The sequence below is a fragment of the Vigna umbellata genome, chromosome 8 (genome assembly GCF_029865625.1).
Source record: "Vigna umbellata cultivar VRB3 chromosome 8, Vumbellata_1.0, whole genome shotgun sequence".
NCBI lineage: Eukaryota > Viridiplantae > Streptophyta > Magnoliopsida > Fabales > Fabaceae > Vigna > Vigna umbellata.
Window position 1 is genome coordinate 44,770,106 of NC_142172.1, and position 26,291 is coordinate 44,796,396.

Sequence of the window (26,291 nt, forward strand, 5' to 3'; positions counted from 1 at the left end):
ATAAAAGATGTACCACTATACAAAATGAACAAAATAAATGATAAAAACATAATGAAAAGGTATAAAAGATGGTGTTTCGGTAGAGTTGTTGTGATCCCTAACTCAAAGCATTCAAAGTTGTATCTTGTGGATCATTTTCTCACTGGACGGTCAGTCATCCCGTCCTTAATTAGTTGACCAGGTGAGCATACATATGGTAAAAATTGAAAAACATACAAATTTAAGTATCCAAAATAAAAGAAGGTAATAGAAAGTGAATTAAAAATGTACATTTTAAAAAATAAAAGTTAATTAAACATAAACAATAATTTTTGTATAATACGACATAGACGTCTGAATATTATTTTTTTAAAATGAACATGCACTTGAAAACCCAACAAGACCAAAAAAAATTTTTGGATATAACTAATATCAAATATAACGTTTAAGTATTTCATTATTATTATTAAACAGTTTAAGAACTTACAACTAATCTTATAGGGAAGTAAAATTTATAACTTTAAACCATATAATGTAACAGGGATTTGAAAGCATCTAGCTCAACATCAAAGCATTTCATTGAAACATTTATCCTTTTATTATTTATTTTACTATTAAAACCGATCTTGGTAAATTAGGGCACCACTATAGAGATATATGCAATCTTCTTATGACATGTTTTCAATCTACATATAGTTTGACAAAAGAGATGCCTGACCTAATCACAATAATTTTCCAGGTTTCCTACTATCATCTTGAAAGGAACATAAATTCGATTCTAACACTCAAAATGATAGCACGTTTTAGAATGGTAAAAAACGACTACATCATGGAGGAGAATTCATAACATGCTACTTTGATTGTGAACAGAAAACTCCTAACACTTTTTTTTCCTTTTCATTTTCTAACTAATAAACCAGATAAAAAAAACACATGTTTGTATAATTCCTCTATTTTATTTGTTCCGTCCAAACACGATATTAGGCTTGTGCACATGGTAAAATAGGTGCGTCATAAAAAGTGTTTGTTGCGCTTTATAAGTGTAAAAGATAAGCAGCAACGTGAACCATATTCCTCACATGCTCCAACTTATTCCTTTTGTCAGTTGACTTAGTTATAGCATCTTCTTTTTCCTTGAAATTCCGTCATCAACTTTGTTTTCATGATTTAAAATAGTATTATGCCAAACCTGTTGCATGGCATCTGACATCAGTGCAGTACACCCAATTAAAACTCTGGCTTTTGGAGGACCTTAAATTCACCCCGACCTTACATTAGTCCAAGGAGCTGCGTACCAAAAATATTCTTCTTGCTAGGAATTTAAGCATGAAGTTAACTTAAGAAAAAATAAAAATAGTATAATATAAAGAAGAAAATTAATATTGTTTTAAAATTTTGAGTTAGAGACGATGATAATATCTTATGTCTTAGAATAATGTTTTTTATTACGGTTGTGTCTTGTTTTAATAACCCCTTGTCTTTGGTGTTGGTTGAGATGCCAGGAATCATATCTTATAATCATACTGGGGCATTGGATTCTATCTAAATCCCACCATATTATCCACATAAATAAATAAAGAATATTTCTACAAGCTAAGAGAAAAACAAATATTACACATATATAGCCTTTTTCCATTAAGTGTCAGAATAATTTGAAATCTCCCAATGTTAGTAAGTTGTTGAGCTAAATGACTAGTTTCATGAAATTGCCAATTTTCACGACTGCAGCATGAGGAAATAGTTTTTTGAAGTGAACTCTTTGCTCTATTCACCATCATGGCTTTAGTTGTTTTGAAAATTTATTATAGCTAGCAATTTGATGAATATAATAATAAACACAGGAGTGATTGACTGTGACAAAATCTCCATATTCATACCAGAAATTAGTTTTTTAAGACTGTAAGACCTAGCTCGTCATTTGTCGGAAGATATAATTTGAAACTCAGCATGTTGCTAATCCAAGTTATTGAATATTAATGGATAGATAGAATTTGTATAAGCTAAATGGTCATTGAAAAACATAGGCCACAGCTGTCTTTACACCAGACATTTGATGCTACAGGCCAAAGTAGTAAAAACAAATATGTACGCATGCAGATTAACTTAATAGTTTTGATGAAGAATAATTTGGCATTAATTATAATTCATATCAGATTTTATCTGTTGATGTCGTATATACTGTCTACTGACACGATAGTGTCCTTTTATGAACGGAATAGGACATAAAATTTGAAATCGTCAACGTTTGGTTTGTGAAATTGAAGCTTCGCACTCTATTGTATCGTATGCAACCCTGGCTAATTTACATATCAGTGTTATCTTATCCACATGTGTTGTGTTGGCATTACCCAAGATTTATACATTAACTTTAATTTATTTGTAAAATAAACGGACCGAAACGGTTTTTTTTTATAGTCTGGCACAACCAATCTCGTCCAGTAGGTCAGTTTGGTCAGCCCAATATCATCAAAAATTTTAAATATATTGAACTCATCCTCACTTCTGACAACACTTTAAACTCAACAGGATAGTTCGACAGTTTAACGTAGTTAAAAAAAAACTTAAATGTAAAGAATTTATTATCTTTAACTACAACACTCATGCTAACTCGACAATCCGACATTAATAATGTTATATTAAAAAAATGATAAATTATTTAAATACAATTTGACATGAGTGTGTTTGAGCATGAGAGAACCAACTCGGAAAACCTGCAACTCAAATGACCAAGTTGTAAAATTCAACCCAATATTTCATGGACATGATCTTATGTACGTGGATCAGCCCGACCCAACCTGTTTCTTACATACCGAAATCAAATCAGATTTAAACAAGTCGATTGCCCATTTTGTTACTCCTAATTCCGTTCTTTCATTTTCCATAATTTTGAAGAAGACATTTCGTGTAGTATTCATATCATTCGTGACCAATAGAAATCTCTTTGTTAATTACATGTGTTTATTTTTGTTTTATTGTAGCAAAATTTTTATCGAGTTTTGGATTAATTTTAAAATATTAAAATAAAAAATATTAATAAAATGCAAAATAAATTTTGTAAAAAAAGTGTTTATAAAAATAATTAAATTTTATGAATTTTTTATTGATTAAATTGCCTTTTATTATGAATTATTATTTAAGTTTTAAATAATTATTATTAATAAATTAAAAATAAAAATAATTTTCTAATTATGAGTAGTTATTTGAATTTTAAAAAAATTATTAAAACAAATTAAAGAAAATTGTGTACATTATAAAAAGGTTTAATCATTTTCAGGGTCCCTAATTTTGCTGAGAAGTCTCAATTATGTTCTCAGCTTTTTTTTTTTTTAATTGGATCCCTATTTTTGAAAAATTAAAGCAATTAGGTCCTTGCCATTAGTTCCGTAGTAACATCGTTAAAGGAGGGACCGTGTGTGTTTTTTATTTATTTTGTAATTACTTTTATTTTTTATTTATTTTTATTTTTAAAAAAATAATAAATTTTAAAAATGTTATGTGTCAAACTGATATTGTGCCGCGTGACAATGATAGTGTGACATGACACTGACAGTGTCACGTATCATTTTTAGGTCACGTATCATTGCATTAGTCTCAATTTGGTCCCTGTATTTTTATTGAGTCTCAAGTTTAACCTTCTATTTTTATTTTGTCTCAATTTAGTCATAATTTTAAAAATTAAACAATTTTGTCCCTCCCCAAATTCAAACAAAATTTAAATTATATATAAATTTTAACAAATATTTTTATTAAAATTAATATTTTTATTAAATATTTTTAACAAGAGTAAGTTTAATTATATTTATATTTACTTAATTATATAAATGTTAATTATGTTATTTAAATATATCTATAAAGGTTTAAAAAAAGATTGACTTAACATGTTGGTGTGAATTTTCTTGGAGAAAGTTTTCATGGAAGATCATGAAAGAAGAAATCACCTTTAGTTACTATTTTCACGAAAAAAAATTTCAATTTTTTATTAAAAAAAAGTAAAATTTCACATCAATAATTTGTTCAATTTAATAAAAATATCATTTATAATAAAAATATTTGTTAAGATTTATATACAATTTAAATTTTGTTTGAATTTGGAGAGAGACAAAATTGTTTAATTTTTAAAATTAGGACTAAATTGAGATAAAATAAAAATAGAAGGACCAAACTGAGACAAAATAAAAATACAAAGACCAAATTGAGACAAAATAAAAATACAAGGACCAAACTGAAACTAATGTAATGACATGTAGTCTGACAGTGACACATGGACACATGACACTGTTAGTGCCAAGTCACAATGTCATTGCAACGTGACACAACACGTGCCATTTTTAAATTTTATTTTTTTAAAAAAATTAAAAATAATTAAAAAATTGAAAAAAACCAAGAACTGACACGTAGCACTTCCTTTAACGGCGGTGTTAGTACGAAACTAACAACAATGATCTAATTACTTTAATTTTTAGAAAATAAATACCCAATTGAGAAAAAATATAATTAAGAACCTAATTGAAACTTTTTAGCAAGATTAGGGAACTCGAAAATTATTAAACTCATTAAAAAAAAGTCAATCCCTTGTATTAATATTATAAAGATATAGGTATTTTTAATGGAACATGAGAACTTTTCTTGTCATTCAGCATCTAATAATATTTGAGGAAATAATTTACCAGATGTTCCCATTCAAAGCATCTTTATAGACCAAATTTGCAAAAATCTCATTAAAAGAGTAAAAAATTTATAATTTTATTTGCGTAACTAAATTACACAATTCCAAATTTGAATTTTAAACAAATTTATGTCTTTTCTAATTTTATTATGTTTTTGTCTTGATTTTAATCTAGACGTTATCAGTTTAAAGATCTATACAATACTGCAATATTAGATAACTAATTATCGATTATTATTATTGATGTTCATATGAATTAATTTTTTATTTCAAATATTATAGTTAATCTTTTTTATAGATCAATGATATTTATAGTTCAATATTAATATACTTTTTTTTTGACAAATATTGAAAGAGATTATTTTTTTTAATATATGTGAACTATACTTTTTTAATTAAAATGTACCTTAATTGATTTATCATCATGTTTCTAGTGGCATTTTTTAAGAACTGATACATGTTTTACTTTTTCTAATGGTTTGTTTTAAAAACACAATAACACAAACTAAGATTACTTTTATAAATGACCATTGAAGAAAATTTTCAACTAATATTAATAAAAATATATAATAATTAATGTCGTAAAACTAACCCAATAAATAAGAATTTAAAAATCATGATAGAAATTAATTAAAAGTAATATTAATTAATGGTATTTGACAATATTTATTAATATCAATTAAACTTTTTTTTACTAATTTTAACCGAAAGATAACAGTAAATAAAATAATGAACTAAAAAATCAAACCAATCAAGCATATTAACTCGAAAAGTCCTAACTTCTAAAAAATTATACTTCAGTCTCTCTAACATTTCAGTAACCATAAACCATGTTTATATGATATACTTCCGAAAGCGTTCTTGCACTCAAGACCGGCATAAAAATATTTCAAACCAAAACTTATTTAGTCAAATACCATTTTAATTCCATCATCTATAAGATTTTTCGTTTTAACAATTAACAATGCAATAAGTTCCCATATTTTCAAATAAATTGAAGTAAATAAATTAACTTATTTTACCTGAAGTTTGCTTAAAATCCAAAACAAAAACATTAGAACTTCAAAAATAAAATCACTTATAAACTTTTAATTCTAAGAACAACAAAAGTAAAAATTAAAAGAAGTTATCCAAGTATTTGAAAGATTAAAAGTTATCGAGTTTTAAAATAAAATACAAAATAAAATTGAAATTATTCTACAAAAATCGATCATTTGGATATGTTTCTTGTTTTGCTACCATCCACATGATAGGATAAAATTGTGAGAGAGATGAAAAATAAAATTATAAGTAAAGAGAGAACTAAAAGAGAAAGAACAAGAAAAAAATAGGTCAAATTACTAATTAGAATACTATCTAATTAAAATTATAAAATTATTTAACCTTGAAAGCAAGTCAACAAATGAATATAAAAAAAAAGAAAAAAAAATACTATTAAGGCCTTTATTGATTACTTAAATAGATAAAGAAAAGTTTATATTAATATATTTTTTTAAATAAACTAAAAACAAAACATAATGTACTATTAATAATTGTGTTATATTGGTATGATATGATGTTTGAACATTGTTATAGATTTATTGGTTGAATAAATATTTGCTATATGATGATCTACAAATGAAATGACACTTTTATTAGTATTATAATTATAATTAGAGAGTTGCTCCCTCCACCACCACCAACCGTTCCCTGCACCTTCCCATACCTAATTTACTCTTCTATAAAACGGATGTCAACATCCGTTTCACCTTCAACAGATGTTGACATCCGTTTATATATTTTATATTTTAGTTTATTATTTTTATTTAAAAAGAAAAAAAAAAATTCAACGGATGTAGCCACATCTGTTAACGGATGTGCCACATCCGTTTAATAGATTTTTAAAAACAATTTTATTTATTATTTAAATAATAATAGATAAATTAAAATTAATAATAATTATTTTATTAAATAAAATAAAATTAATTTATAAATAATTAAGTAATAATTTTAAAAAAATTAAATAATATTTATATATTAATTTAAAATACAATAAATTAAAAAACTAAAAATTATAAAAACAAAAAAAAAACTCAACGGATGTGCCACATCCGTTGAAGAAATTTTTCTTCAACGGATATTGACATTCGTTGAAGAAAAGAGGTGGGGGTGTAGGATATTTTAAAATATAAAGGATAGTTTCGGAATTTTAAAAAATTGTGGTGGTGTAGGGAGCAAAGTGGGGTGGTGTAGGGAGTAACCCTCTTATAATTAATATTGTCAAAATAGGTTATTTGGTCGACTTATTATGGGTTGGTCATTTAGTGAAATAATTAAACCCGACTCATTTATTAGTGAGTCAAAAACATTTGAATTTGGTCTAACCCACTACGTCATTAGCTCACTTAACTTTTTTTCACCATCTTCTTCTAAGATTCTTATAATAGATTACTTTAATCTATCAAATTAAAACAAAAATAATTAGATCAATTATATAAAAAAATGTTTTGTATAGGCAGAATGGTTTGAGTTACAATATTTTTGGTTTTATTAAATAATTAATTAATTTCATTTCATTAAAAAAAAAGGGTAGGTTGGTAAGCCAATTCAAATAAACCAAATTCTTAATGAGTCATGTTAAAATTGACTCACATTAAAATTTCATATTTTCTTTATTAACCCAACTCGAATATGTAATGGGTCAGGTCGACTCATAAATTTCAAGTTATTTTATGATTAGGTTATTACATAATAAATTTAAGGAATTTACGTATTTAAAATGAACTCTATCCATAATTTAAAACATACAATAATTAACAACTGTCTCAGAAATATAAATTTTTAATCGTCAATATATTAATTTTCAGCAGAAAGAATATGAAAATAAAATAATTTCAAAGAAAAAAGTTCTCAGTTAAACCAAAATGATAACTAAAATTTCGTACAGAATACAATATGTTTCACAATAAAGCAGAACCATAAATAAAAGTTAATACAAAATAAGATGAATGATATAATGAAAATTTAAAATTAATTGTAAAGTGTTATAAAAACTGATTATAAATATAATGAAAGCATAAAGAACGTCTTATTCCTGTATAGAGTGTTTCATCCTACACCTCCAAGATCTCATCCTGCACCTCTAAAAATTTCACTTTTAACCTTCTGACATGTCATTGTGCACCTTCAACTTTTTCAAAACTTTATTTTTAACTTTAATAAATATTTTCTATTTTCTTTTCTTTTTTATTAAAAACAATCTTCACTGTCTTAATAATAATTTAATTTAATTTAATTTAAAATTCAAATATTATTTAAAATAATTTTGTATTTTAATAATTATTAAAATATAATTTATATTATAATAATAGTTATATTAAAAACATAAAAATAAAATAAAAAAAATAATAATAATAATAAAATTGATTTAATATATTCAAATATATTAAATTATAATAAAATATTAAAATAAATTAAATAATTATTAAATTTCAAATAAAAATGGAAATTTTAAAAAACTTATTTATATATTAAAATCTATAAAATATGTTAATACTTTTGTTTTTTATTTAAAATTTAATAAATATTAAACTTAAATAAAAATTATAATATTACTTATTATATTTTTATATTTTAATAATTAATAAAATATAATTTATATTTTTAAAATAGTTTTATTAAGAAAATTGAAAAATAATAACTAAAATAAGAATAAAAATGAAAATAAAAATAATATTTAAAATAATATTTAATATATTTAAATATATTAAATTATATTAAAATATTAAATTAAATTTAATAAGTATTAAAATTTAAAAAAGACAAAATTTTGAAAAATTTGTTAATCGGATATAGATATCCGATAAGTTATGAATCGGATATCCATAATGATTTTTAAAATTTTATTTTATATATAAATTTTAATAATTATTTAATTTAATTTAATATTTTAATATAATTTAATATATTTAAATATTTTATTTAATATAATTTTATTTGTTATTTGATAAATAATTGTTTTAAAATTTTGTTTATTATTTAAATTTTAATAATTTTTTAATTTAATTTAATATTTTAATATAATTTAATATATTTGAATATATTAAATATTTTATTTAATATAATTTTATTTTAATTATTTTATTTTAATGTTTTTAATATAACTATTATTATAATATAAATTATATTTTAATAGTTATTAAAGTATTAAATAATATTAGAATTTTAAATTTAATTATTATTAAGGTGGCGTAGAATTTTTTAACAAGAAAAAGAAAAGAAAATAAAAATATATTTATTAAAATTAAAAATAAATTTTTTTATAAAGTTAAAGGTGTAGGATAATGATGAGATGTCAGAAGGTTAAATGTGAAATTTTTGGAAGTGCAGGATAAAATCTTGGAATAGTAGGATGAAACACTCTTGGGTGTTGCTCCCTCCACCACCACACCTTTCTCCCTCCACCTCCCCAATTTTTTTTAATTCCAATTATATCCTCAAATTAAAATTTTTTATTTTTATTATTTTAATTTATTCCAAACCTAGTTCTCCTACTTTACTCCCTGCACTCAATCTTTCCATCTCTCAATTTCGTTTAACAATTTGTCTTCTGTTTTACTTTACAACTCCATTTGTCTTCTCCGTTTCACTTCTCCTCATACGATTCTTTCTTCTTCATTTTCCTTACATTATTAAAATACATTAAAAATATATTAAAAAATAATAAATCAAAACATTTAAATTAAATTATTAAAATATTTCCAAAATAAAGAATAAACTAATAAAATAAATCCTAAAATTAAAAACGTAACTCAGAGTCCGTTTAAGGAAAGAACTGATGTTAACATCCGTTTATGGAAAGAACGGATGTCAACATCTGTTTAAGGAAAGAACGGATGTCAACATCCGTTTAAGGAAAAAAACGGATGTCAACATCCGTTTAAGGAAAAAACGGATGTCGACATCCGTTTTTTCCTTAAACGGATGTTGACATTCGTTTTTTTCCTTAAACGGATGTTGACATCCGTTCTTTCCTTAAACGGATGTTGACATCCGTTGAAGGATGTCACCGTTTAAAAGTTACGTTTTTTATTTTAGGGTTTTATTTGAAGGTTTATTCGAAAACACACCTTAAGGAAGCAACACACGCACTGCACCACTCCACACACTGCACCACGAGAGCGACACTGCATCACGAGAGCGACACTGCACCACGAGAGAGAGACTACTTGATAATTCTTTCCACTACCACCAACCTTTACAACTTGTAGTATCTCACCGCGACAAAAGAAAGAGATGAAGAAAAATAATGTTAAAATAAAAGAAAAATATTTTACTCATGTAGGAGGAACTAAAATAGGTTATTAGTGGAATAGGTTGTGAATGGGTAAAATTAAAAAAATTAACCCTAAAAATAAAATTTTATTTAAGGGCAAAATAGTAAAGGGGAGGTGGAGGAAGAAAGGTGTGGGGGTGGAGGGAGCAACACCCAACACTCTTCCTATATATGGTCGCAGTATGAAAACCGGCCCGATTGTGGTCCAAATTAAAACATTGTATCAATGATTTGGATTGATCAGTTTATTAAAAAGTATAAGATTAACATAACTTTGAGAAATTCAATTTAAATTAATTAATAAAATATAATTATAATTAAATAATTAAATAAATTTTAAATTTTAAATTTTAAATTTAAGGTTGTGATAGATTAAAAAGTGAAAATGAGAGTGTAAAAAAGACAGAGAAGGAAAAATAAAAGAGTTTAATCTAAATTATTTTATCTTTAGTTGAAATGTCGAACTTAATTGAATTAAATAATTGTTAAATATTAAATTTTTTAATTTTTAGTAAAAATTAATTTTTTTCTTAAAATTGTGGTTCAATTTAAATTTTTAATTTTATAAATATTTGAATTTAGTCTTTTAATAAAATGTTGTTTTTTTAACAAAATTTTATTAAGTTCAGTTAACCTGATATATTTCATATGTTTATTCTTAATCAATACATTTTTGTTCTAATATTAACTGAAATAACAAGTAAAATAAATATAATAAAAATTAATTAGAAAAACTAAATCTATACACTTATACAAATTAATAATTAAATTTCACTAAAGTTTTGAAAATAAATTAATTTAAATTTAATTAAATCCACTTATCTATTCATCGCATTAAATAATAATCATAGTTTGGATTTTACTATGATTAACTAAATAATTCAGTATAATATCATTAAATGGTTAATATTTTAAAAAATAAAGATTAAATATATTTCTCTGTGATTAAAATAATATTTTTTGACGAATGAAGTCCTGGGTTGACATTTGTTTTCCATTAGATGATAAATAACCAAAGCTAACTTCCCCATTCCCAAACCTACTCCCTTCTTCTTGGCAGCCAAAACTCAACGCTGACGGTGTTTACAAAGAAACCCTTGAAATCGACAACTAAACCCTCGTAAACTTCAAATATCTGATACTACATTTCCATTTAAATTTATACTGTAACCAGAAACAAGCTTCTGTTAGCTTCTTATAAAAATGGTTTTGAAGTCAATAGTTGCATCAGCGAGCGATCTAAGTGTAGTGAGTGTTGCTGGGAACGCTCCGCTCGAATTCAAGAATCGGGTTTTTGGCGGCCGAGTCACCAGCCTCGGATTTCGTTTTAACAGAGGGAGATGGAAGGGGAATGAAAGGTTTGACTTTAAGGTTCGTGCTGCTGTGGGAGTGGGGAGTTCAAAGAGTAAGGCTTTGCAGGGAAATTCTGGATTGGATGTGGTTTCAGAGGGAGAGTTAACGGTAAAGGGGTTTGCGGGGTTGCGGAAGACCAAACTCGTTTGCACAATTGGTCCTGCTTGCAGCTCTTTGGAGGAACTTGAGAATTTGGCCTCCGGAGGCATGAATGTTGCCAGGCTCAACATGTGCCATGGCACCAGGGAGTGGCACCGTGATGTGATTAGGAAGATCAAGAAGTTGAATGAGGAGAAAGGGTTCTGTGTTTCTGTGATGATTGACACTGAAGGTAGTCAGATTCATGTAGTTGATCATGGAGCCTCATCCTCGGTTAAAGTAGAAGTATGCTATTTTTTCTTTTGTTTAACATTCACTTGTTATATGTTAAAAAAATAGTATATATTAATGGGGGTAACAAGTACCACGAGTTAGCTCTTGGGATCGAGTTAACCCAAACCCAAATTATAATATATTGCTAGAGCCCATCCCAGGGGCTGTTGTTGGCCCTATCAGACCCCTCGTTGGATTGTTATCGTATCATTCATAGATGTTCAGCCTTGCAAACTATCTAGTACTCAGTGTGAGAGAGTGTTAGAGATCTCACCTTCACTTGTGACATGGTAAAGTAACATAATATGTAGATATGGAGCAAGTTTTCCTGCACGAGCTGTCTTTTGGGTTTAAGTTAGTAGACCTAGATCCAAATTTAGAAGATTATGTTTATATTCTTTTGTGAAAGGCTTTGTTGTGATAGATTGTCCTATATGATCACACTTACTAGATTTAACTGATTTGGAGACATGCACTTTTGTGTATTGTTTTTGTTTCCATCTCAGGAAGGTTCAATTTGGCATTTTACTGCTGAGCATTTTGAGGGTTCTCGCCCATTCACAGTACAGACAAACTATACAGGTTTTTCTGAAGGTGATGTCTTGCTTAACGAATGAAGAACCAACTCTTCCTTTTCTTTCACAATGTATTTATGCATTTAAGTACTGAGCTTAGTTAATGTCTATCAGATATTGAAGTTGGTGATGAACTTGTTATTGATGGTGGAATGGCTTGCTTTGAAGTCGTTGAAAAGAAAGGAAATGATTTGCATTGTAAGTGCATTGATGCTGGTCTTTTCCTTCCTGGAGCCAAATTTAGTTTCTGGAGAGATGGAAAGCTTGTGAGGAGGAATTACAAGCTCCCCACTCTATCAACAAAGGTATGCATATTCCGGTTTTTTCTTCCCCTGCTCATTTAACGAAGATCACGGAGGATAAATTTAGCACTCTGCAATTATTTCTTTACATATATGGCGTTGATTTTCTGAAAGCATTCCTAGGCTAACAATGTCAACAGTTGTCAAAACTCATGTTTAATATTTTCTTTTGAAAATTGGTGAAATGATATATTAATTACCTCAAGAATCAGTGCTTACATTTTTCAATATATGGATAGATTGTACAGTATATTGATCCTTCCAAAGTCCCAAGTTTGCTCCTCAAAACCCATTCCGAAGATCTGGAAGAACTGGCTGGATTGATGTTTCTTCAACAACCATATATGCAATAATTTCATTAAATTCTCAGACAATACAATAAACCTTTCTGTTTTACAATGTAGAGAAACTACCTTTTTCTGAACTGAACAAATCGTATTCATACTTTACTAAAAACTAATAATGACTTTGTCTCTTCGAACCTCTTTATTTTTTTTTTTGTATTTTTCTTTGAATAATTATAATTATTAATTGAAAATATTACCCTTTTATGTTTTTTTCTCTCTTAAGTTTGAATTGTTTACATCCACAGGATTGGGCTGGCATTGACCTCGGTATAGCTGAGGGTGTTGATTTTTTTGCCTTATCCTTTGTCAATCACGCTGATTCTGTTAAGGATCTAAAGAACTACCTCTCCACGAAGTCAACCAAGTAAGTAAGCACACGTTCAAAAAGGAATAGTTATATGGTTTAGCAATATAGCGTAATCGTTAATTCCTCTAAAAGGATGTCAATATTATTTTTTAGTACAAAATGACGTACCAGTGGCTAGGAGTATACTAAGTATCGCAAGCATTCTACTGCAGTGTCACTATGTCTATTTTATTTTCCTCGTTTTCCCTTTGAAGTCCTATAAGAACGCTCGTGTCTGGCACTTGCACTACAATGCAACCCCCAATCATTTTCACCTAGTGGTGTCATATTTTCGTCTTCAAGAGGGTTATTCAGTTCTATTTCCTAGGTTAAATTGCAGCTATTGTGGTCGAAAATGGCATAGGCTGAGCTATTAAATTTAGTGTCCAGCTTCCTCTGCCATCGCTGTCTGTCTGATAATACTGTTGGTAACAGCATAGTTATTCGATAATTAACCAAATCCACCTGTTTAAGCTACAACATTATTTTCTTCCATGGATTTATTTCAAAGTTATTTTAGCTAAGTTATATATAATTGTTTCAGATCCATTAAAGTTTTGTCGAAGATAGAAAGCTTAGAATCTCTTCATAAACTTGAGGAAATAGTGCGAGCTTCTGATGGAATCATGGTGGCCCGGGGTGATCTTGGGGTCGAAATACCACTTGAACAGATTCCTACAGTCCAAGAGGATATAATTTACGTATGCAGACAACTAAACAAGCCAGTGATTGTAGCTTCTCAGCTTCTTGAGTCAATGGTCGAGTATCCAACCCCAACACGTGCCGAGGTAAAATCAATCTTTTTCCAGGATGATTATTATGAGCTTGGTTGAATAAACAATATCTTAGATTGAGAAGACATGTTACTAGGAAACTAAGACAGAATTCCATTCTATGATGATATGTTTCCAGTTCGGTATTGGATTTCTGTTCTTACCTCACAAATATTTGCTTTTATTTAATAGGTAGCAGATGTTTCTGAAGCAGTTCGACAGTACGCTGATGCTTTGATGTTGTCTGGTGAATCAGCTATTGGGTCATATGGGCGTAAAGCTTTGGCAGTCTTGGATATGACTAGCAGTAGAATGGAATCATGGAATCGGGAGGAGAACAAGCAGAATCTTCTCAACCATCACCAACTTGGAGCAGAATTGCCAGAATGCATCACTGAGCAAATATGTAATTGTGCCGTTGAAATGGGTACTTCATATTCTTCTTGTCACTTGATTCTATTATGTATTCTGCGCAGCGGTTAGAGTCTAATAATCATAATAAAAAATAAAAAATTACCCATTTGTTCTGCAGCCAACAACCTTGGTGTGGATGCCATCTTTGTGTACACGAAGCATGGACACATGGCATCACTTCTATCACGCAACCGCCCAAATCCTCCTATCTTTGCCTTCACCGACGATGAAAGTACCCGCATGGCTCTGAATCTGTTATGGGGGGTTGTACCCCTTCTGGTTGATTTATCAGATGATGCTGAATCTAACATCTCAAAGTCAGTCCAACTTATGGAATCCAAAGGATTGATCAGACAAGGAGATATTGTTCTAGTGGTCTCGGATATTGCTCACACACGATCCTCTCCTATGGCTCTCCAATCAATTCAGGTGAAGACTATTGCCTAAAACGCAAGGTTGCAAAATATTGAGGGACACGTGTCCATTTATTTTCTAGGCTTGGATAGTATTGTATTATTGGTTTCTTGTCCTCATGTAAAACAAAGTTCATAAATTCTTATCTGTAGAACTCTAGCTAGTTCTGAAACCCTTTTCAAAAGATGCTTGTGAATTACACTTCGTGAATTGCCCATTATAATTAACTAAGAAAATTGCACTATTATATCGAATTATATTTGATTGATCAACTTTGTTTGATTATGATGAACTTACAGAGTACTACATTGGCAAGCTTCTTTGCTTACACGCGAATCCAATACTTAGTTTCGTCTTTCCATGATATTCTTACGAAAGGGATCTCCCCAATTGTCTCTCCCTTGCTATTAGAGTGAAAATAGTAGTAGGTAAATGGTAGTTACACAGTTAGTTAGTGGATAATTAAAAAGATAAGATTATCGAAGTGAAGTTCAAAAGTGGCATTCCCTCTATTATGATTATAGGTAGTTTATTGAGAACGTAAATTAGAATTTAGTTTCTATTCAAATATCTTAATCAATTAAAACTTATTGTTATATAATTTTTAAGATATTCATTATTTACTATAAAATTTAGTAAAAGTTTTCCCATTTCGAAATGTCTCATCCATTCCAAAACTTATATGCTACCAAAATAAAATGAAAAAAGAGTAAGATGTTATATATATATATAGACACGATTTGAGATTAAATGAAAGAAAAAAAAACCTTAAACTATTGGTATGTACACTATTTTCAGAATTAACCGATAATAACATTAAAGTTTATTTTTTAGAAAAGATACCTTTAATTTGATGTAGTGTATTAAAATCAAAATCATTTTCAATGAAATTAAATTTAAATGAGATTCTCTGAAAAAAAAAAAATGGAACTATACTCTTATGTTTTAATATATTAGATAAATAATTCAGAGAGTGACTCTTAATTAAAGGGTCTGTCAAGTATTATCTAAATTGATAAACAAAAGTCATTCCATCATTTCAAATAATTATTTTATCTTTATTTGTATACTTTATTATCTTTATCTCTTTGAATTTAAATTTTATTTCAAAATTGATTTTTAATATTTAAAGATTTAACTGACAACAAATATTTGTATTTAGATTAAAGTATAATAATATTAGTAGGTATACATGTGTATTTGAATTCTTGTGCATTATTTTACTATTGTTGATAAAGCTGATAAATACGTTTCTAAATTTACCGAAAAAAGACAAACTGGTTAACTGCGTATCATCACAAGCCAACCAAAATAGTTTGCCATATTTTCGTGGAAGGAACAAATTGATTGGAGTTTATGAGAATAAAAAATAAAATAAATAGTGAAGGAAATCTATTCGCGAAACAAAAATCATGATTATTTTGTCCATGTTGTCAGCAGCCTCTGACCGCAAATCTACGACTGGTTACTTCTTTCTCACCACAAACGCAGACCCACCCCCCGCTCACATTAGCCATCCTTAGTTCTATCACTCTAAACTGCGCTTGCCGGTGCAAGCTCCACTCTACTTCTTACTTCCTCTAGAAGAAGCCTTTTCACGTCTCTCTGCCACCAAACCCCTTTCATTCATTTGGGTTTGTCTGTCTCTTCAAATTTTGTGCCGTAGTTATGGCTTCTCTGAGACCTACCCTCTCTCAACTTTCCCTTTCGCAATATAATTTTCCCAGAAAATCTACGTGGAACAATCACCTACCATGCTATTTCCACAAAGGGATCGCAAAGCTGCATACTTTCACCTCTTCTAAGTCTTCCGCTTTCAGGGTCTGCTGTAGTTCCCAAGAGTTCAATAGCCAAAACAATGGCAAGTTTGATTTTGTTTTTTAAATTTCATTTTCAAGTCTCGTTTAATGATTGTTCTTCGAAATTGTTATAATTCTAGTTTTAGTGAGAAATAATACAGAAGTTTACTAAAATTTCTTAGCTCTATTTGTTTGACTACTTGTATTTGTGATTTCCACTCTCTTTCCTTGGCAGATTACTAAAATAAAATTTAGATCTTTTTTCCCTTTTATGTATATTCATCTGATGTAGGATGAGTTCTTGTGCTTTCACCATGTCTGTGTGCCATTTTATCTGTTGGTTATCAAGAAAAACTGTTTGTTATTACGTTTTGGCCAGACAAGTAGATTTTGTAATGAAGGGGTTCGGATTATAATCTACAACTGGTCAAAGAGAACATTAAAGCGACTAACTTTACCTTTTTGTCTCATCATCCTGCTTCTGCTGTGTTTTCAGGTGAAGAGCCTCCGGAGTCATTATTTATGAAGGAATTGAAGAGGAGAGGTATGACCCCTACATCATTGCTTGATGATTACAAACAAAGCAACTATGAACTTGATGAAGAGGTGTTCGTGAATGAGGAAGATAGAGGTTTCCCCAAAAGAAAATCTGTCTCAACCAATGTTGAGAGGAGTCTAGAAAATCAGAGAGAACGATCTATGGCCCTGAACAGTGAAGGTCTTGAGGTTGATTCATTGTTAACATTCCTTTTCCTTAAACAATTTATAAACAAGCAACTATGTTGTTTCTATGGTTTTGTTGGCAGTAGTTTGTCTTTGTTATCCGGTGTTGAACAAAAAAATACTAATTAAAATTTTTATATTGGTGAGAAGCAAGAAAGTGGAAATGGGGAGGGAGGACAAAGAAAACACAGGAAGGATGAACATTTCAAGAAGTACTGAAATTCAGCTATGAATAATGAATGTCAACTTACAACACTGGTTTCAACCTTATTCCCAAAACATTCTATACCTTTTAATCTTCTCTTGATGAACAATTATATAAATAGTAAGTCCAATTATATAAACTTTTGGCTTTGTTACCCAAATCAACAAACATGATCTGCTGATAAATTTTGAACACAGTGCCTTTTGAGACATCACATGTTTGGAAATTAAAATTCAAATGGCTTCTGCAGTACATAGAATTAGTAAGAATTTTAAGTAATTTTCAAAATAAGATCGAATCTTATCAGTTTTGCAATAAATAACTCTCTTAAAGATGTAAGATTTCATAGCTAAATTCTAACGGCATGATTTATTATTATTATTATTATTTAAAGACTTAAGAAAATAATAGGTTGTTAAAGTTGAGTTTTTCATTTCTGAATCTTCATGTAGAAATACAGCTTCCATACTTCTTACTATGAATTTCAATGATTGCATTGGACTAATGGAATGTTTGCCAGAGCTTATTTGTGCTTATGTTATGATTCTGAGTACTGTAAGTATTTCTAGTAAGAGATGCATTAGATACAATTATTCTAAACGTACATAAGATATAATGTGTAAGATTAATATACAGATATTTAAAAAAATTATAAAACATAATAATTGATATTCTGCAAATCCAAATTAAAATGTTTTTATGCATTACTAAAACAAAATAGAATTTATTAACCATTTTCATCATGAATTATTTCTTTATCTGTTGACAAATAGAAATAGTATCAGTCTTATTTCTTTCTTGAAATCATTTGTGAAGAGAATAATTTCCATTTTTGCCCTACCAATGGACTATGCTTCTACTTGTATACTGTACATTCTTCAATGTTTCGTATGTAGCCGTATTCGAGTTTTATAGTTCTTCTAAAGTCTTATATACTTTATCGGTGAAATATTTAAGAATATGATATACTTACCAGATATGGATGTGGAAAATGAATTAAAGTATAGTGGTCCATGACTTGTGGCTTTCTCATAAGTTCTTTTTCACTTATTTTAATTAGCTTTGTAGAAAAGCTTATCAAAATAATCTGTTTTTAGCTTATTCTAGTACGTTTCACAATGAAGCTTAAAAATAAACTCTCATAGTAAAATCTTATTGAACAAGTATTTATTTAAATTGCTTACCTAAATACTCCCTAAATTTGAGTGTGAAATGGGCATTAGTAACTTAAAAAGAGCTTTCATGAGTACACTGTTCTAGCATTTATAACAGAATATGTATTAAAAAATTAACATGATGATCTCCATAATATGCAGAGTTCTTCTGTTAGACCATGTTAGGTCAGTTTAGATATTGACGTACTTTCTTTTGCATCGAATATTACTACATGAGAAGGTAGCGATTGCTGCACTGCGTAAATTATGTGGAGTCTTTTGGCCGACAGATATGAACAAACAAATCTATATATCCTATTAGAATGCATCTAAATCAGAATTAATAATGTTGTATTGAAGTGAGCTTTCTTGAATTTCCTTTTGGGGTGAAATCCCGTGAAATCACTTGTGTATTTATCCATTTCAGGGCTTAATACCTCGTGCTAAACTTCTCTTGACGATTGGAGGAACATTCTTCTTGGGATTTGGACCGTTGATCCTCATAATTGTTGCAACTTTTTCTGCTCTATACTTCGTAAGTACTTGGCCTGACAACAGATGTGATGAGTGCATTTTTTTATATATCACTTCATCAAATTGTATGTATATCAGTATCACGGCCATCTTATCTGTACAATGACAACATGATTTTTCTTTCATCTATTATCTTGTTTGTAATTGAAGCGAATAACGATTTGACGGACAAAAGAACATTGCCTAGTATATTGGCAAACTATGTCAATTTAGCACCTATAACTGTAAGCTATATTCTTAACTTCAATGTAAATAATTATAATTCATAGTAGAAACAGCCAATGATGTAACTGTCATATCTATGAATTTTGTCTGGTTAACTGAGAAAACTCCCAACCTGTGAGTACAACTGTTTTTGTACATTCAATTATTGGGAGCGGCCACTTCATTTCATAATGCTGAAGCTTTTGATGTTCGACACATCTATCTTCTAGTCTATCCTGTGGTTTTATATCTGATATTAGGCAACAAAGCTGAATACAACATGAATTCTTAGCTTGAAATGATTTATGTGTTCTTTTTGGCATTTTCTTCTTACACTTCAGGCATCGCTTTATAGTGGATAAATAGGAGCTATGCATTTGAGATGGCTTTGAAATTGATCCTTACTTTACTGTTGCAGTATTTTGGACCAACATTTGTCCATGATGCAAGCAAGATGGCCGTATCACCTCCACAATATGTGGACCCTTACGCACTCCTAGAAGATGAAAGGATATCACAGATAGCACCCCGTCTAAACTAAAGGCAAGACTACACATACCTCTTAGGAATCTAGTTGCATATATCAAATTTCTGTTTTCTTAAGCCTCTGTTGATTTAGTGCCATTGTAAAATATCATCCAGGATCAACTTGCTGTTATCTATTTTCCTTTCATCATTGACTCAATTCTTTACATCCGCCTTTTCCATTTTACATACATCCTATGAATAATTAAAACTAAATAAAAGCTCCATCAGAAGAATCAAGCATTGCGTATAATTCTTTATTTTTCTGTTGATAAGTAAAATTCCTCACCTCTAGACGATATTATGATGAAATGAAAGCCACAAAAACTTGGGAAACGATGAATGTCTTGCACTTTCTTGAACATAAGAGAAAGAAGAAATCATGGAATGTTGAATGAAATGTTGGTTTAATAAAGTATGGAAAATCATGTAGCAGTTGTTACGTAAGCATTTATGTAAATACGCAGTGTATATATTATTGAACAGAGAAACTTAAGTATCATGTCTCTGATTAAGCGCAAAGATAGAAAGCTGGTTTACTTCAGCTTTTCGAGTAAAAAAACCATTTTTTAAAAATAAATAAACTTTATTATATAGTATGGAAATTAAATATACCTTTTTCGTTGGAGAATCTTCATACTAGTATGCTACATAGGAATAACATGAAACAGGAAAGAAACTTGAAGAATCAGACAATCAAATATATAAAAAATGTTAATGAAGTTTCTATAGTCTCTGAAAATATTTTCAGTTTCGGATTTTGCCTCTAATATTTGAAATACTTATTTTAGTTTTTGTATATGTTTTCCCAAAATACTAATATAGTTAAGTCTGCATAAAGGAAAACCTATCAGCTTTGGTGTAGTGACCATGTTTTAAAGAATAGAGACAAAAACTACTAATTAAGGAAGTGGTGGACTAGAAACACGATTTAAACTTTTTAGAGGAACAGAAAGCATTAATAATCCATTAGAAACTATTATAGAGAACACTTGAAAGAAAATGATCCAAACAACTGATAAATAATCACCAAAGACACTGATACAAACAATGGTTCATCTCGAGATAAACCACGCGTAGGATTTACTTGAAGGGCTTATAGGTTTTAAGGTCTATAACCATTCCTTGGATTGATCCAACTGCAGCAACAAGACTGACAATCAAGCAGAAGACATTTAGCATTTTGACCCCAATCCAGATCATAGAGAACTTGGGCACTTGTGCCTGAACCAGGTACATGTGTGTTGGAAAGTAGACGGTCAGGGGCCAGAAGGAAATAGCTCCAAGCAACCCCACAATGCTATTGAAGAATGGCAGAATCATAGCAATGAGTGCTGTGAGTATCACATACACTGTCCTCCATATCACCCTGAATGCATTCACTTTGTATGTTCCAACCAATGGAATGTCCACACCGTATTCTTTTGCCATGATTCTGCTTTGAGGCCAACGCCCTGCACACCAACTTTCCACAAGCAGATAAACTGGTTGGGAAAATACCTGTTTGTGCACAGTGAAATTCAGGTGTTTTTCTTGTGTTTTTATTAATACATTGGTCAACACGAGTTAATTTGGTGATGAAAGAATTACCTGGTAGGCGCCCACTAAATGAACAACTATGAAGACATTACCAATATCAACAAGCCAATATGGTTCATAAAAACCAAATCCTGTTAAGAAGTTTCCAGGTGCCTTGTTGCCGAATGCTTGATAGCCTAGAATACCACATAGCATGTAAAAAAATGTGGTGATGGAGATTCCAGTCACGCTTGCCTTCTTCATGGCTCCATTTTCTGGTGGGCTTGATTTTAATGTGTCCTGTTGAAATCAAGTTTTATATAACAAAACAATCCTCGAAAGAACAGTATAAATTAAAGTAAAACACCAAATTTGGCTAAGTTGCTTGCCTGTATCTCAACCATTACTTGACTGAAGCTATATGCGAAAGCAATGTTTCCAATTGCTTGGAAAGTATACCATATCTTCTGCATTTCTGTCACGTCTTTTCCAACCTCCAGTCCCGTAAGACTAGTATCCACATGGCTTCCACCTTTTACGTTCAAAGTTATTTATTCATTCATTCATGCGTGGCATAAGAAATGGTTATGTACATAATAAAATGTGTTGATTAAATGCAACGGAGAACCTGCAATTTTTGCTATGGAGAGACCAATGCCTATGGAAGAATAACCAAAAGACATAACAGCAGCAATGAAGGAGAGGCCTGAAAGATTATGGAAATCAGGGATTTGGCTTAAGAAAATCTCTGCCGCTCCAAAGATGCACATATATGAGTAATTTGATATATGGCACTTAGCTTCGTGCCCATACTTGTGAAAGCAATTCGATCTCCCGATGGCCCTGCTTCGCAAACACCAGTCACATAATGTACAACCAAAACACATCCTTATTTCCTTTTTCACCACTTTAAAAACTATACTGCATATGATTGTCTTATCATACATTAACTTAAAACTAACTAAATTTAATTTAAAAACTATACTGCACTCATGACTTAAAACTCATTTTGAAAAATCTAATATGAAATAGTTTGACTTACACCATGCTGATGGATGCAGTGATGGTGTATCCAATGCATGCTCCAACAAGATTTGAGAACTGAGCTAGTCCACATAAACGGTATTGCTTTCCTCCTGGACCCGAACAAGAACAACACTATTTATAACTTTCAAAATCATTCTTATGCTCAATACTTCACACCATATTCTGCTAAATTACTCTCTCATCCAATACTGATATTCTTTTAATATATAGATAAATACTTACATAAATATTTGAAAAGATCAGAATTCTTTCCTTCATAAAAATAACAAGCTTATTACAAAAATTAATTATTGTTTTCTTTTTTTTATAAATACCTATGAGTAAATTTATCCATGCGATGGTTTTAGCATATTGTAGAATAGTAAAAGTTGTCACATACTTAAATATTATCTTACAACTCACTTTAATAATTATTTGTTAGTATTTTAGATTTAAAAATGTTAAAACATTAATATTTTAGATTATAAATAAGATTTTTTTTATCAGTGGCAACATATCATCGACCAATTTATAATTCAGAGTAGTTTTTACCTATTTTCCCTGTAATAATCTATATTATTATATAAAAGAGAATTTTCGTTTTCGTGTTCATATTTTACTTTGAATTTGATCTTTTTGAGCAACATTTTTTTAAAATTAAAATATTCTTTTACCAATTTTATCTTTTAAATAATTGATGTTTTTAAATTTAACCGTTACTTAATTAATTTTTAAATTTTAAAATCAAAATAAATGTCTGTAATAAAAACATTATCTATAAAATAAATAATATTTTTTGCAAAGTTATTTAAAAAATATATTTATAATTTTATTATTTGTTATTATCATAAAAAAGTTACTACACTCCACTAATATATAATAAAATACTTCATTTAGTACACAGATTCTTTTATTTCTACTTTATCTTTAGTTATATTTTCAAATTATAATATTCTAAATCTCACTGAACATCGTAATTATGTATTATACTTAACCGTAAGGAAAAATAATGATGAATATAAACATAAGTCTACTAACTGAAAAATAACTGGAGATATCTCTACTATTCAACAATACAGTTAAACTTTTTCTTCGCATAGATACATAATTTATATTACTCGTTTAATACAATTTTCCTTCAAATTATAAAATATATAAATCAAACATAGAGGTAATAATATATATAAGTAATTAAAATTAAGATTAATGTAAATATTAAATTTTTATCATCCGATAACATAAAAAGTATGAGCATACTATACAATCATGTCTGTCTGTCCGCAAAATATAAAATCTGTATGCATGAAATTTATTTGAATTAAATTTTATCTTAGGTACACCTTGAACTAAAGAAAAGCTATTTCAATTTAAAAACATTTATTTATCAGAGTCCTATAGAGAAACAATACTTAACGTTTAAGAATAATAATGAACTCATTAAATAACGTCTGTCTGTTGTCTTTATTTTAAAATGTCAACGATAATATCATTAAAACAATATCTACTTACACATTTTACAGCTCAGCTAATATAATTTCATAAATTTTATGGTCTAATATTTCGTGTTTTTTTTTTTTGAAACTGTTCTTTTACACTTAAGTAATAAGAAAACGCGTGAAGTAAAAAAAAAAAAAAAGTTGAATTTGGTCTCCGAAAATCAGAAGAAAAATGAAGAGTTGAAATTACCTAGAATAGTTTTGACCATGTTCATGTAGGTGCGGTTTCTGGTTCCATGAACAGGGTCAGGGTACCTGTAACAATTGCAGAGCAGAAAACAAGTGTAGAGAGTGATGAGGGAGAACAGCACCAGAATCACAGGCCCAGCAATCCAGCCCAATTGAGCCACGGCCCACGCCAGCGACAGCACCCCAGACCCAATAACAGCCGTCACGATGTGCGCAGATGCAGTCATCCATGTTCCTTCACGCCCGACACAACCATTACAAAATTAAATCAGTTGATTTCAGATTATGTAATAATGTTTTAGGAAGATAGATAGAATTACCTGTTCGTTTTATGCTACCATCGTCCTCGTATTTAAAGTTATGGGACTCCATTTCCTTTCTTTCTCTCTATGCAGTCACTGATATGTTGTTCACTGAAAAATTGACCATATTAGTGGTATTATCTTCTTATTATAAGAATGGAGAATGAATAAGAGAAACACTATAAGCACAATCCTTATTTAAATTACTACTGACTGCCACCATATGGACCATAAATATGTGTTATTTTTTGTTTTACCTGAACTTATTTATTATATAAAAATCAAATAATGAATAGATTATTCATTATTTACAATATTAAAATAATACTGTGATAAAATACTTAATTATAAGCAGTTAAACATGCTTTAAATTGTACCTAAAATGTGAGCAGTTGCTTTGTTTATATTGGTGTTTTTTTTCAATCACCCAATTAGCTTTTTCTCTCTCTTTTCTTTTTATTTCACTATATTTTAATAATTTTTGTTTCTGTCTTATTTTGTAAAATTTATATCCTTGTAAATTCTATATTATAATTTTAAAACATTATAGGAAAATAATTTGTGTATGATTTTGAAATATTATTGAAAAAAATATCTGTACACAGAGTAAATAATCTCATTATGTTATGTTAAGAATTATCACATGGATAAGAGAGACACTACAGCTGAGTATTATTTGAAATTCTACTTTTAAAATAATAATAGTTAGTTTAATTGGTCAAAATTGATATTTAATTAATTACATTAATAATATTTATTATATAATTTATAGATAAGTATAAAATATTTATTAAGTACTTAAATTATCCATGACCATCTTATTTCTTGTATATAAAAAAAAAACCATTTCATGTTAATGAATAATTAAATAGTTCATACCAATACGATGGATTTACTTCATAACAGTTCATATCACACTATTCCTTTTTCTTCTTTCAACAGTTGAATCTTTTGAAAAAATATTATTTACATTTCCTTATCATTTTTAAAATTTAAGATAATACTTCTTATAGTCAATTGTATTCTCACTTTTCATTTAATATTTAATTGTTCTGCATTGTAACATAGAAGTGAAGAAAGGTAAAATAGAAAGAAAAAAAAAACATAACTAATTTGTTAAAATTAAAAATATTAGAATCTAGATTGATCTTTAATATTAGTTATCAAATGTGAATTAGTCTCTAATTAAAATTAAATACCAATAAAAATTGATAAGTAACGTTAAAAATTATTTTAGATTATAATTCAAAATTTAATTATATTTTATATTTATAATAGAGATTATTTTAGATAATTGTAATTTTTAGTTTATAAAACCATATATAACTTAATTAATATAGTTGATTAATTGTTTTGGTCTCTAAAATTAATGATTATTTAAACATTTTATTGTAGTGTTAAATACAAAATTTAACATTCACTATAAAAATCTCATTAAATAATAATTAAATATAGAGACAAAAAATAATTAATTATTATATTAATTAAATTAAATATTTTTTAATAAATTAAAAATTGTTAACATTTAAAATAGTATATGTTATTAATAAAAAATTATAATTGATTTATGAATTAAAATTCAAATTAGTTTCTAGCTAACAAAATTTCAATTATTTAGTCTTTAACATTACTTACGAATGTTTAGAAATAAATTTCAAAGTTAACAAACATATAAAGAATACCACATTTACACGCAATAAAGTATTGAAAATTTACCTTTAAAAGAAGGACATCGAACTCATATCTAATCAAAGAATTTTA

General features: G+C 28.5%; 3 protein-coding genes across 3 annotated transcripts; 2 read left to right on the top strand and 1 right to left on the bottom strand.

The window, feature by feature from the left end:
* The first annotated feature begins 10,982 nt into the window (after positions 1-10,982).
* LOC124831390 (pyruvate kinase isozyme A, chloroplastic-like) lies at positions 10,983-15,127 on the top strand. The gene is made up of 7 exons (XM_047305365.2): positions 10,983-11,696; positions 12,191-12,278; positions 12,374-12,564; positions 13,154-13,272; positions 13,799-14,042; positions 14,220-14,454; positions 14,560-15,127. The coding sequence occupies exons 1-7, from the start codon at positions 11,163-11,165 to the stop codon at positions 14,886-14,888; spliced, it is 1,740 nt and encodes a 579-aa protein (XP_047161321.1). The 5' UTR covers positions 10,983-11,162; the 3' UTR covers positions 14,889-15,127.
* A 1,170-nt stretch (positions 15,128-16,297) lies between these two features.
* On the top strand, positions 16,298-20,166 carry LOC124831393 (tubulin alpha-6 chain). The gene is made up of 4 exons (XM_047305366.2): positions 16,298-16,716; positions 17,151-17,380; positions 19,164-19,271; positions 19,893-20,166. The coding sequence occupies exons 1-4, from the start codon at positions 16,524-16,526 to the stop codon at positions 20,013-20,015; spliced, it is 654 nt and encodes a 217-aa protein (XP_047161322.1). The 5' UTR covers positions 16,298-16,523; the 3' UTR covers positions 20,016-20,166.
* Positions 20,167-20,604: 438 nt separating this feature from the next.
* Positions 20,605-24,705, bottom strand: LOC124831413 (amino acid permease 6-like). Its single transcript, XM_047305417.2, has 7 exons — positions 24,549-24,705; positions 24,230-24,463; positions 22,560-22,653; positions 22,146-22,360; positions 21,907-22,049; positions 21,590-21,817; positions 20,605-21,499 (listed from the first exon to the last, which is right to left on the bottom strand). Exons 1-7 carry the CDS (start codon positions 24,598-24,600, stop codon positions 21,083-21,085), a joined length of 1,383 nt encoding a protein of 460 aa, XP_047161373.2. The 5' UTR covers positions 24,601-24,705; the 3' UTR covers positions 20,605-21,082.
* Positions 24,706-26,291: the final 1,586 nt, after the last annotated feature.

What these genes read in the sequence shown, in the direction of transcription:
- LOC124831390 (XM_047305365.2), top strand. Translation starts at nt 11,163, where the DNA reads ATGGTTTTGAAGTCAATAGTTGCATCAGCGAGCGATCTAAGTGTAGTG. An exon ending in CTCTCCACGAAGTCAACCAA is followed by an intron (nt 13,273 to 13,798) that starts GTAAGTAAGCAC and finishes TAATTGTTTCAG; the next exon opens with ATCCATTAAAGTTTTGTCGA. An exon ending in TAATTGTGCCGTTGAAATGG is followed by an intron (nt 14,455 to 14,559) that starts GTACTTCATATT and finishes TTTGTTCTGCAG; the next exon opens with CCAACAACCTTGGTGTGGAT.
- LOC124831393 (XM_047305366.2), top strand. Translation starts at nt 16,524, where the DNA reads ATGGCTTCTCTGAGACCTACCCTCTCTCAACTTTCCCTTTCGCAATAT. An exon ending in TGAACAGTGAAGGTCTTGAG is followed by an intron (nt 17,381 to 19,163) that starts GTTGATTCATTG and finishes TATCCATTTCAG; the next exon opens with GGCTTAATACCTCGTGCTAA. An exon ending in CTTTTTCTGCTCTATACTTC is followed by an intron (nt 19,272 to 19,892) that starts GTAAGTACTTGG and finishes TTACTGTTGCAG; the next exon opens with TATTTTGGACCAACATTTGT.
- LOC124831413 (XM_047305417.2), bottom strand. Translation starts at nt 24,600, where the DNA reads ATGGAGTCCCATAACTTTAAATACGAGGACGATGGTAGCATAAAACGA. An exon ending in CATGGTCAAAACTATTCTAG is followed by an intron (nt 22,654 to 24,229) that starts GTAATTTCAACT and finishes GTTCGGGTCCAG; the next exon opens with GAGGAAAGCAATACCGTTTA. An exon ending in AAGTAATGGTTGAGATACAG is followed by an intron (nt 21,818 to 21,906) that starts GCAAGCAACTTA and finishes TGATTTCAACAG; the next exon opens with GACACATTAAAATCAAGCCC.